The sequence below is a fragment of the Anguilla anguilla genome, chromosome 1, assembly GCF_013347855.1.
Source record: "Anguilla anguilla isolate fAngAng1 chromosome 1, fAngAng1.pri, whole genome shotgun sequence".
NCBI lineage: Eukaryota > Metazoa > Chordata > Actinopteri > Anguilliformes > Anguillidae > Anguilla > Anguilla anguilla.
The window spans coordinates 25,784,680-25,796,995 of NC_049201.1; the positions used below are offsets into that span (position 1 = coordinate 25,784,680).

Genomic DNA, 12,316 nt, shown 5'->3' on the forward strand with positions numbered 1-12,316 from the left:
CCAAGTGGCAGGCAATAATGCAGCTAGGCTTAACGTTGCATGAATGAGGCCTTTCTGTTAATTAGATGAGGAAGGCAGGCTCCAGGGCTTAATCAGATAAAACATACTGTTTGGCAAATTCAAAAGCAAACAATTTTAATTTGCACTCCGATGCATAGAAGTTGAAATAAATTTTAAAAAATTGGCATTTTACATCTCCGTAGTTTACATTTTTATGACTTTTTTATTGTAGGGGAACCAGAAACTTTTTCAATCCTTTTTTTTCTGTTTTCGTTAAGTTACATTTTCAGTGTGTTACATTTTTTGGTTCTTTTCTTGTGACTAACTTGTTCTTTGAGCTTTCAGTGTAAACTGGGTGGGCGATGCTACCCCTTTGGTTTATTTTTACAATTAATGTAACCCCCAAATGAACATGGGGGCAGCCGTGTGGCACGGTGAGCCAGAATAGTGATTAGATTTCTGCAAGTTCAAAGCCTGTTGTTATTTACAGGGTACAAATGAGATGTTTTTTTTTCTTGTTTTTAGATGAGATTAGTTTTGCTTTCATTCCTCCTGATATGCTACAGTACAGAATATCTACCATCTCAAGTGTACTTGGCCACATCCCTCAATGACTATTCATTAGATGCATCAAATTAAAATGCTTCATCTTCAGCAAAACTTTCTGTGTTAAGAATACAGTTTGATACCTGATGGGTCTATAGCACAGTAGCTAACCATGGATACACCCATTGATTTAGTCTTTAGCGCAATAAAGGTGTTTTATTTGTTTTGCATAATGCTCTTAATGCTGAAACTAGGGCATTTTTGAATTTTCAGCAGATGTAGGTCTGTATTGATTCAAGATTTGGCGTTGAATTTGAATCGTATTAAATGTGCATTAGCCTTTTGCTTTAACACAGTTCAAGAGCATTGTCTTGCATTTATAAGGACAAATCTAGGCCATATTCATTTTACTTTCACTGAGAGAGGATTAGGCCTAATTTAAAGTCTGGTTAGAATGTCAAAATTACAGTCAGGTCAGTTTTCTAACTGAAGTTCTTCATTGCCGGCCTAATTTTGTGCAAAGAAAAAAGAAAGCTGAAACTCATGGCATATGAGTCACTGTTGGTAAATTGCAGCTTAAAATAATCTTGAGCACAGCTTGAATATCTTAACAGTGCAAGAATAGATGAGGTGTGAAAATTGAGGGGAGGAAAATCACTTGAAGTATGATCAAAATAATTTCCTGTGCCTTGAGATAACTGGTGAGAAGAATTATGCGTCCAATTTTCACGATTTCAGCTGTTTGAATTAGGTTTGCAAGAGGTCATCATTTCTGTTTAATTACATGTGCATCTAATTTAAAAAAATGGATGAAAACATTATTTTGCTAGAACCTATGGGAAAAGGTTGAGCTGCTGATGTTATTATATGACACCTCTGAGACTTCCTTGTGACCAAATTTAACTCTTAACTCTTCTTCTCTTCTTCTTTCTTTCATTTTGTCTGCACCCCTACACTGGATGTTCCCTTCACTCCTCAGGTAAGCATTTGCCCCCTTTCTTCTCTCCACTACGTCCCCGACTTTAATTTTGAAGTTGACAAACAAATGAAATGTAGTTTCATCCTTTACAAACACAATTCAGAAAATTTGGAAATAAACAAAATTAACTTTACACATTTTTTTCCTCTATAACAGTATATGTTTTCACATTTATTTGTCAATGGTAATGAAGAAATTTGATTGAATCAAGGCAATGCTTTGTCTGTCATATTGTATAATCCAAAAGTCTTGTTTCTCGCCCCCTTAACTCCGTAGTTTGGGAACCAGTGTTATAACCTCCGAAACATCCTGTCTGTCTTCTGCCCGCCCCCCCCCCCCCCCCCCCCCCCCCCCCCGCCCCCCGCCCACCCCCCTTCTTCAGGAAGGACAAGCTGCGGCGGTGCTCTCAGTGCAAGATTGCTCATTACTGCAATGCCAGTTGCCAGGTAACGATGTGTTCCAATGCCATCGGCCATTTCACATCCGTTCTTTCTTTTTAATATAGTGTGTGCGTCTGCTTGTGCCTGTGCTAGTGCGCGTGTAAAATAAAAAATAGTTGTTCTTTTTCATAGTTTTCTGTTGTACTTCTCCATACCCTATGGCGATGCTTTGCTTTCTTGGCCTCATCGCTCATCACTGTGTTCAGACAGAGAGCGGGAGAGGGAGGACTGACCTGGGAACAGCTTAAATGAGAAACAAACAATACAGGCGCACAACCGACTGCACTTTCATTGTCATTCCTGAAATTAATTAAAATAACCTAAAGCCATCGGTCTCCATGGACTATTTGGTCTTCATCTTGAAACAAACGAAGAGAAGTAGGTAGAATTACTGAAATGCCTAATTACAAATTACGTGCCACCTGAACTATGATCTGACAATGAGGCTGCACGGGCAGTGGTTTATTGTCGAATGCTCGTGCAGTTTCCCAGTGCATATGGCTGAATACTTTACTGTGTAATTATGTTGCGTCGCTACCTCCAGTGGTATTAATTCGGCTTCATACTTGGATTGCTCTGTAATGGAAACCTGCGGTGGGATCGCAGAGCGGGATACCGGGCAGAAACGTGCAATTACGCGATCTCGCCGCGACCAGGTCAGGCACAAACAGATGTTGCTTTTTTTTACGACGGCGCGCGGCACGAGGAGCGGCCCCCCGGGCTTTCTTTCGTCCGTTAAAAGAAGCGTCTCGGCGCGTCGGGGAGCGGTCCCGTTCCGGAGACGTTTCCCCGCCGCTAAACGAGCAGCGCCGCGAAGCGAAGAAATGACTGCTGATTATTTTTATCCCCGTGTTATCCTTCGGTTGCTGGGGCAAAAAAAAAAAGAAAAAAAAAAGCCTGCTTCTAGATTCAGAACGGAAACAAACCTGGCCTTAGGGCTGGAGAAGCATCACGAGCCTTCGATGTCAAGCTGGACGGGCGCTTCTTTAGGGTTGATCGTTCGGCCGCATAAAGAGGTTACTGCGACTCCGTGTTACACATGCTTTGTATTCGCGTGAGTAAGGTTTAGCAGTTACGTTGTAGAAACGGCCAGTGGTTTTACTCTTGCGTTGACCTGCAGCTGTTAAAATAAAAAATGGGTCAAACTACTACATAATGCGAAGGATGGGTCAGTTTAAATTCTCTTAGACAACCTGAAGCATCCAGGCTGAAATGTGTGTGTCTGCGTGGGACCATCCGTGATCACACTTCAGTGGGAGAGTTTGACCAAGCCTTTTATTTTTCTGTCATTTGGGAACTTTTGATGGTTTTTGCAGGCCTGTCTCATCACTGTAGCATTTTAACAATAGTAATTCCTTGCATTTATATAATGCTTTTCTCACATGCAATGTGCTTTACAGTGATAAGGGGGAAGCTCTCCTCAACCACTGCTAATGTGAAGCACCCACTGCCAGTTTGTTTGTTTGTTTTATTGAAAATATGGCTGGAAACAACAAGCACATTTGTCAACATTTTCAGTTTTATTGATTTAAAAAAAAAAAAAGATGTTAATGAACATTAGGGCAAAGGCAATAATTTCCAATTAAAGCCAAAGGTTTAAGCTCTCAAATGGTTTTTTATTTCATGTTTCTATCCGCTACAGAGGCTGAGAAATAAAGGTTTTCGTGAACGTTGACAATTCTGTCAAGTTTTTCAGAAAACCCTCAGGTTTTAGGAGGTTGTTTACAACAATGCCTTAGGTTTTAGAATGTTTTTTAGAGGGCGCCTTAGGTCTATGGGTTAACCAGGACACTGGGGAACCCCCTACTCTTTGCGATCAGAGAACCCCTTCCTCTTTGCGATGAGTGTCATGGGATCTTTAATGACGATGAATCAGGACCTTGGTTTAACATCTCATCCAAAAGATGGCATCATCTACAACACGGTGTATCCATCACTGCACTGGCGCATCGGGATTTGTTTGACCAGATGGAAGATTTTCGCCTACCAATTTCACTTAGCCATGCAGTACAGATAAGCACATGCTACCACCCACCAGTTTTCTTCACTCCTCAGTTCATTAAGCAGCCCCCATTCTGAACACATGCGCGCACACACACACACACACACACACATGCCCGCATACACACACTCGCGCACACACACATACGCACACATGCACACACACGCACACGCAGACACATAACATTTTACTGTAATCCCTGTCCAACACATCCTCCCACTCATTCTTATATCCACATATTTGATAAAACTAGGCATTTTTTCCTCAAATTCAAAATGCCCACTTTTCCTGGGCCCATCCCAACCTCCTTCAGTTGGGTAGAGAGAGCAGAAAAAAGTGTGTCTTCTCCAAATCTTCAATTAAATGTGTGCACCTATTTTCCTGACTTTAGGTTCTTCTGGTAGGATTGAGCATTAAAGTTGGAATGTATGTGTAGTTATGGAATATAAATCCATAACAAAGTCCATAGGCCCATACAGGAAGACTTGTTCTCGCACGTTGGCATAGCCATCTTCTGGCTTGCAGCTGAAGCTGGCCCTAAGCCTGCATTGTTGTTAATTTTGTTTTGGACATTCCAGTATGCTTCCCCCTGGAAAAAATGTATGGTCATTCCAAAAACAATAATAATAAATGAGAACTGGGCCAAAATGCCTCTGCATACCAGATGGTATCCTACCTGGACTTTGTGTCCCAACAGCAAAGCAGTAAAAAAAAAAAAAAAAAAAAAAAGCCTATGAAATTACATTCGCACACTAGCCATCAATGTCCACCTCAAAACCATCCTCAGATGAACCATCATCCTATTCCTGCTGTTAAGAGTTCACCTGAAAAGACCTCTGGGAAGGGACTGCCTCTTGCTGTGCCACTTGACTACCACTGTGTGCCAGATCAAAAGAATGTTGTTTGTGTTATGTTCCAAAGCATAAAGACTTTTTTTTTTTTTTTGTCTGTCTTGGTGGGTAGTTATTGGGAACTATTTTTTTGCTTTGTGTACACACATACACAAACTTTAAAACATGATTTATGATTCATCATTTTTATCTAAAGTTATATACAGTAATGTGGAAGAAGAAAGTACACATTCTTTCAGTTCTACGGTTTTGAATATTAGGGCATAACTAACCCTCATCACATACTCACCAAGTTCTGTGAGTAGATAATTATAATCTTATGTGACAGATAAAACATAACAGATTTTACTTTGTCATTGTTTATTCAACCAAGAATAAGCCAAAATGCAGACGCCTTCTGTGAAAAGCTGGCTTATTTTTGGTTGAATAAATAAGGACAAAGTAAAGTTTGTGTGTGGTATGAGTCACATGAAGAGAGGACTAGACAGGGTTTAGCTATGCCCTAATATGTAAAACCACAGAACTAAAACACTGCTGTCACATATAGTGAGTATTAAAGTTGTATTTTTGGTACTTGTTTATACTGAGGGACGCAGCCAGGATAAATGGCCTGAAGCTTCCCCGTGTCGCGCAAAGATGCTCAATGAAGACAATGAAAAAGATGCTTCAATGAAAATCTTTAACTTTTGTAACCTGTTCTCTCTGCCGGCTTGGTCATACAGCTACACACTACTGGTGTCTTTGTGGTTGAAGTCTTGTAACAAAATGTGAGTCTTTGCTTCGATTTTGATTAATTTAACAGGTGCTGATCTTTCTCCTTTTTTTTCCTGCTCTCCTTTCCAGAAACGGTCCTGGCCGGAGCACAGGGAGGAATGCCGGCGCCTCCAGCGTCTCCATCCCGCGATCCCCACAGACTCTGTCCGGCTGGTGGCCAAAATCCTCTCTAAATTGGTACGCCATTCCCAACGCCGACTAAACCTCAGAACTGAAAGCTCGACCCCACCCGCTGACAGCCATCCCAAAATTCCAAATCCTAAAACCTGTTGACTCATTTTCTATGGATCTTAACAATGCCTTTTCCTCAGAGGGCTTTCACGTGGGGTCGGTCGTTCCCATCCAAGTTAGCGATGACCCCTCTTCCCTGTCTCGCTCTTCTCCCCTCAGGTAAACCGTTCCCACGGCCCGGCTGAGAAGCTGTACTCTTTGGAAGAACTTGAGTCACGTAAGTAGGACCTATGCTGATCTGATGGCTGTACACCCGATGCTGAAGATATGGCATGTTGCCTGTATATTGGCCAATTAGAGAAATCCAGAACATGTTTAAGAACAGCTTTATGGCAGTAGTAGTACAGCATGGTACAGATGGTGGAGTGAATTGTTACTGCCCTTGCCTAGTCTCCCCTTATCTTTCCCTGAGGTAGTAGCCCCTGACTGTCAAACGGCAGACATTAGTGTTCTGTTGCAGGAGAGGGCTGCTGTTCTTAAATTTAACCGTAAAAGGCAATGGCATAATAAACAGGCTGTCGCGTACGCTACATGTGTCATATTGAATGGGAAATGGAAACCCAAGTCCGTAGTAAAAGAGCAATAACACGGACCGCAAAGAGCGCCAGTTGTAAAGAAATTGCTGGAGATGGGCAAATCAGCGCTGGGAGAGGAAGGTGAGAGGTCGCCCTGCGTTCCTTCAAGGTCTTATTAATCCCACAGTCTCTTATCAGAGCCCGTCCGGCGCATGGCAGGCAGTCGTTCGTCTTTCTCAAAGTCTCCCCAGAACCCCGTTCGCCTTTCTCTTTAGCATGTTTGTTTTCCTCCGTTGCGAGCGCGGTTTCGCCGGCTGATTTACGCTCCGGGCTTTATGAGCGGCGGGCTCTCGGAGAGACCGCATTGCCGAGGCCGCGTATTTCATCCTGACTGGCTTCCAGCCCTCCCGCCCGAACCGCGCGCGGTTACTCGCCGAAGCCAGCGGAGGTGGTGTTACTCAGCTGGCTCCTCTGCCGGGCTGTGCTGGAATCCAGGGGTGTGCGCGCGTACGTGCGCAGGCACACACACACACACACATACACTCACCGAGGGACACTGACACACAGAGAGACACACAGTGGGACACACATATGGACATACTGGTGGACACACAAAAGCAGAGGGACACACACAGAAGGACACAGATATACGCACACATGCGGACACTCAAGGGGACGCACACGGGGACACACAGAGGGACCCACACACACACACACAGACAGATACAACTACAGAGAGACACATAGGACTCGTATACAGAGACACACACACATACAGACAGACACAGATACAGAGGGACACATAGAAGGACTCTTATACAGAGGGACACGTGCAGAGGGACACACACACACACACACACATGCACACACACACAGACAGATACAGAGGGACACATAGAAGGACTCTTATACAGAGGGACACGCACAGATGGACACACGTGCAGAGGGACACACACAAATGATCCCTTTGAACCTTTACTCCCCGCTGTAATTTGTGATGACACACGGGAGCGAGCCCGTCGGGTGTCTTCAGTTCAGTTTGTCCTTATAGCCCCGGTGCGCTCCCTCCCCCCTGGTGATGGAACGGCAGCCCCTCGTCCGAACGGCGGTGAGATTTATTGCGCAATCGATCGCGTTTCATTGAGTTCGGGCCCCGCTCGCTGACCGCAGAGGTACGGGGTCGTGCCCGGGGTGGCCGCGCTCATCGATTCTTGAAGCGGCGCCCCAGCGATCGCGCAGAGAGGGCTGTCCGGACCGGACGGCTTCTCCCGATACGCTAAGACGCTGCGCCGCAGAAACGCCGCGTTTGCGTGCGTTGGGCTTGAGCGCGTGGGTGAGCGTGCGGAATTTTGAGCACCAGCTTTTTGCGCACATAAATAGCGGACGTTAAATAAAATAGAAACAGGGGCTGTCAAAATGAATGTGTCAATTAACGCATTTAATGCACCTAACCGCCTCGCTCGGTTTATTTTCAGCTTGCTGCCTAATATGCGTGCTAATATAGTTTGAAATATATTGTGAAGCGAATGCTCATATATAATGAAGAAAATACTTGAAACGTATGAAATGATTTTCTATTTGTACCCCCTTCCCGCCCCCCTAGTCTCAGCCCAATGACCAGCGTCCCTCTGCCCCTGTCCGACAGATCTGTCCGACATGACTGAGGAGAAGAGAAGCGAGCTGGAGGGCCTGGGCGTCGCCCTGCGGCTCTACCTGAAGGAGGAGGCCGACCGTTTGTCTGAGCTCCCACCCGGCCTGGACCCCATCAGCGTCATCGCCAAAGTAAGTCCCGTCCCCCCCGTAGTCTCAAAGTAAACCCCCCCCATCCCCCATCACCCCCCCCCCCCCCCCCCTCGACAGCACACGCCGGAGCGCTGGAGCGGCAGGCTGCGGCCTCCGCATGCGGTTACCATGGCAACCCGAACGAAATGTAGCAGGATGATTAACTTTTAGCGCCCTCCCAAAGCACAGACGCATAGATCGGGGAAGTGCAGTGGTACAGTACCTTATTCTAGTGATTCGTTCGCACCTTTCCTGGGTTCCTGGCCCTAGAGGCCTCGGGCCACCTCCGTCCATCTCGCGCCAGTTAGCTTGTGATCCAGAAACGCTAAGGTTTTGTTCGCGAGCTCCATTAAGCATTGGAAGTGATGTCAACCATTTAAATTCATTATGGAACATGTTTTTTTTTCTTTTTTCTTTTGGTTTCTGGTCTATAAAATCTGTTAGGCTGAGGTTTATTTGGTGCGAAGGGGCTTTTTGGATTTCCTCTCTGCCTCCAGCACAGTGCAGCCCATTGCAGGTGGCTGACTGTGCTCCAGAGGCTTTGTCTACGGCTGAGGTGTTGTGTTTTACGCGTCACACTTATGGGGGGTCACCGTTGGCTAGTGTGCAGGGTGGGAACGGGAGGATAAGTGCACATCTGTGTGGCAGACGGAGAGAGAGAGCGTGGCATGAAAAAGCCAGCACCTGTTATCCACAAAACGGCCTGCAGCGGGTTTTACCCATGGACCATCCAACGCAGCGTTTGCTTTAAGGGGAGCCAAAACTAATCGTGTAACACAAAAGTGGATCGGTGGGTGGACTTGTCTGCCTCAATTTGGCGCTGCAGCCATCTTAATCCCACACCAGTATGTCCATTCATGTGCATTTCTCAAGAGCTACTAGCTTGAGGTTCGCTTGCTGTGAGTTCTGGTTTATGTGTCAAGGGGGTTTCATATTCATAGTAGTGACAGTGGATGCATGTTGTGTTGGATTGTAGTTGACTACTGACTCCAGGGCGAACATTACAAACTGCCACAGAGACCGTGTGGCACGGTCTGTAGGGCGGCAGAATGTCAGCTCGTACACCCCTGTATGTTCATGTGGAAAAGGGTTCGATTCTCTGCCATTTTCTGCACTGTGATCCCATATCCCTCCCTCTGCCCTCTCTGCTTTCCCTCGTCTGAACACAATGAAAAAATACATAAGGCTGTTTGCTTTCCTTTTAATAATAAAATAAATAAATGAGCACTATCGCCTCACATCAGGATCGAACCTGGGGTCGAACCCGGGTGTGGGCCTTTGTGTGTGGAGTTTGCATGTTCTCCCCGTGTCCGCGTGGGTTTCCTCTCACAGTCCAAAGACATGCAGGTAGGCTAAATGGAGGCTCTAAATTGCCCGTAGGTATGAGTGTGTGAGTGAATGGTGTGCGTGCCCTGGGATAGATTGGCGGCCTGTCCAGGATGTATTCCTGCCTCTCGCCCAATGCACGTTGGCGTGGGCTCCAGCACCCCCCGCGACCCTCACCAGGATAAGCAGGTAGAGATAATGGATGGATGGATAAAAAGTGGAAAAATTTAAATAATGCTTCCGTTGCATCCTCTGGTCTTGAGCCACTGCGGAGCCAAAATGGAGGCCCTGTGTTCCGGCTTTCACAATTATCATTCTACCTTTTTTGGGTTCCTGATGAGGGCTAACAACCAACAACAGGTTTGTAGTGTCGCTCTTCGTATTAGTTAGTACTACTTTAACTACAACTGTATTGCCAGCTGTGGGTGCTTTTTCACAGCGTACATGAACCCTCCTATTTTTGATGCCCCTGGGATACACAATGCGTTTATTTGCTGCTTACATGATTGATGGATTGTCTCCGATTAACATCTCTGGAGGTTTATGTTGCCCTTGAGACAAAGACGAAAAACAGTACGTCACCCTCGCCCACTTTGAGTCCCGCGCCAAGAAAAGGATCTTATAGGCTGATATGACAAATTCCATTGGTCCCTTGGAATGGTCTGATTGACGCTCTATTGGTCATTGCTGATAGAATCAAAAACACTTGGTTTCGTCTTAAAAGGCAGGACCCAGACCCAGACAAACCAAGTTTTTTTTCTGTTTTTTGTTTTCCCGGTTAGCTGTTGGGTATTGAGGTCCCAATCAAATTTTTCCTCCTAGCCATCAGCATAGAAACTACTTTGGATCTTTGAAATGCTTTGTCACGTGAAACTCAGGCAGCCAAAGAGCATGTCACTTAAGAAAGAGGAAGGAGGCTATAGCTCTCATTGGCAGGACTTCAATTGAAGGCCTATCAACTGTCACAGTGCTGAGACGGAGTCATTTCTCCTGTTAAATTTAGATAGATGCTGCCAAAGCCTGAGGCTTTTTTTCATATTTTTGGGTCAGCCGGTGGAAGTGACGCATGTTTCTCGGTTGGTGTTCACTTTGTCACCCGTTCTGTCATTCCCCGAGTCAGATTATGTTGCTTTGGAGACAAGTCATAGGCTACATAGTGTATGTGCTTGTGCCCACTTGTACACAATTCATGACCTGAAATCTAAGGAAGAGGAGGAGGCGTGCAGTTTTAAGTCCCTAAATGAATCGATGGCTGAATGCTATTTTTATTGCCTGTTTCTCCACGCTGCCTTAAGGTTTTGTCCGAAACAGCCAAATGAGGTCATCTTCCCACACTGCAACCTGTCAGCTCGAAAGCCAGGAGAGGTCTTTCGCACACTAAAGCCGTTATCCTTTCCGCACAAATTGTAATCGTTTCTCTCATCACCGGGTAGTGGATCTTGAGATTGTCTTTATTCAGACTTCACACAGCTTCAAGGATGCGGGATGCCCAATTTGGCTCTAGTAAAAAAAAAAAACAAAAAGAAAAACACAAAAACAAAAAACACTTACACTCTTGAGTCCATGTGGTGTCTGTTGCTATGGCTGGGAAACAAGTCTTTTACAGTCAATTTACTGTTTTTTTTGCAGAGCTCTTGTCCAGCTCCCCCCCTCCTCCCCCCATTTTGAATGAGTACTGCAGTGCCAAAGCTTTAGTATAAATGTATCCAGGATTGTATATTAGGAATTTTAATACAACATTCTTACAACATGGCCCTTAAAGAGCAGTTCTATGTTTTATGCTCCTTTAAATATTCATAGTATGGTCAGCTTTGTTCAAATGGGGACAGTTTTATACTATATTAGAGGCCGGCATCTGTATTATACAGCCCATACTAGATCAGTGTGGCAGTGTAATTTATGCAGTGGCGAGACACTGAGGCTATTGATGATGGTGAAATGTCCATAAATGCCAATGGACATCATTAGCTCTGCTCCACAGCTTTCGAAGGGTAATGAAAGCCATCTTTCTCTCACTTCTGCGTGTTCTCTCGGTATTACTTCTACACTGGGGGGCTGACATTTTTTATGTCCCAACGTTACGTGCATACGGACCGTTATTGACGACAACCAATCAATAATCAATTAATAATCAGCTTTTCCTTGTGTAACGTGTCTGAAACCCCGTCATCATGTCCATTGTTGTTGGATTACTCTCATCCATTGTAATACTTGCAAATGATTGGGTCAGTGGATCCCTTCCAGATCACGCTCTTAGCTGGCCACTACCCATTCATGAGTACATTTTCTGTGGAAAACGTAATGTTAAAGTGTATCCTGACATATCTTTGTGTAAATTTAGAATATAAACAGTCATATTTTATACACTGTAACTAGTGAAGTGCTCATACAGGTGTAATATTTAATTTGACTTATGTAAATGTCAGTTGAAAGTGCATTATTTCCAGGGTTTTTTTCCCCCCACCATTCCCCAGCTTCCACCTACCGCACCTCCTGTTCAAATATTCAAATCTCAGGTGGGGCATTACCTTTTTGCAAGATATTTATAACAGACCTAACTGTATGAAATTATAATATGTAGTGGGGAGAACGGAAGTTGTGTCTGTATGTTGTCCAAGAGCTTTTGCAAAGAAAATGAATATTAGTTTTGTGGTTGTGTCATTAAGGTCTGTTGGCCAAGGGAGATGGCCTAGATTTTCATGTGATGCACTACTCCAGTATTAGAGCATCATTACAAACATAGCTTGCAGCGATATCTTTAAACTGAGTCACTTTTGTAAATGTAGGTGGGTCTAGATACCATGATCCAATTAGTGTACCATCTTCCAGTATTGTTGGTTTGTTTAAGCACAAAAATTAAGTCTTGAATT

The 12,316-nt window shown here is 44.7% G+C and overlaps 1 protein-coding gene across 2 annotated transcripts in view; it reads left to right on the forward strand.

Annotated features, from left to right (window-relative positions):
* smyd3 (SET and MYND domain containing 3) overlaps positions 1 to 12,316 on the forward strand; it is a 194,080-nt gene that overhangs the window by 28,278 nt on the left and 153,486 nt on the right. For both annotated transcript variants that reach the window (XM_035398656.1, XM_035398740.1), the window contains exons 2-5: positions 1,908 to 1,971; positions 5,662 to 5,769; positions 5,983 to 6,040; positions 7,984 to 8,120. In XM_035398656.1, the coding sequence (XP_035254547.1) occupies positions 1,908 to 1,971; positions 5,662 to 5,769; positions 5,983 to 6,040; positions 7,984 to 8,120 (367 nt within the window). The remainder of the gene's footprint in view (positions 1 to 1,907; positions 1,972 to 5,661; positions 5,770 to 5,982; positions 6,041 to 7,983; positions 8,121 to 12,316) is intronic.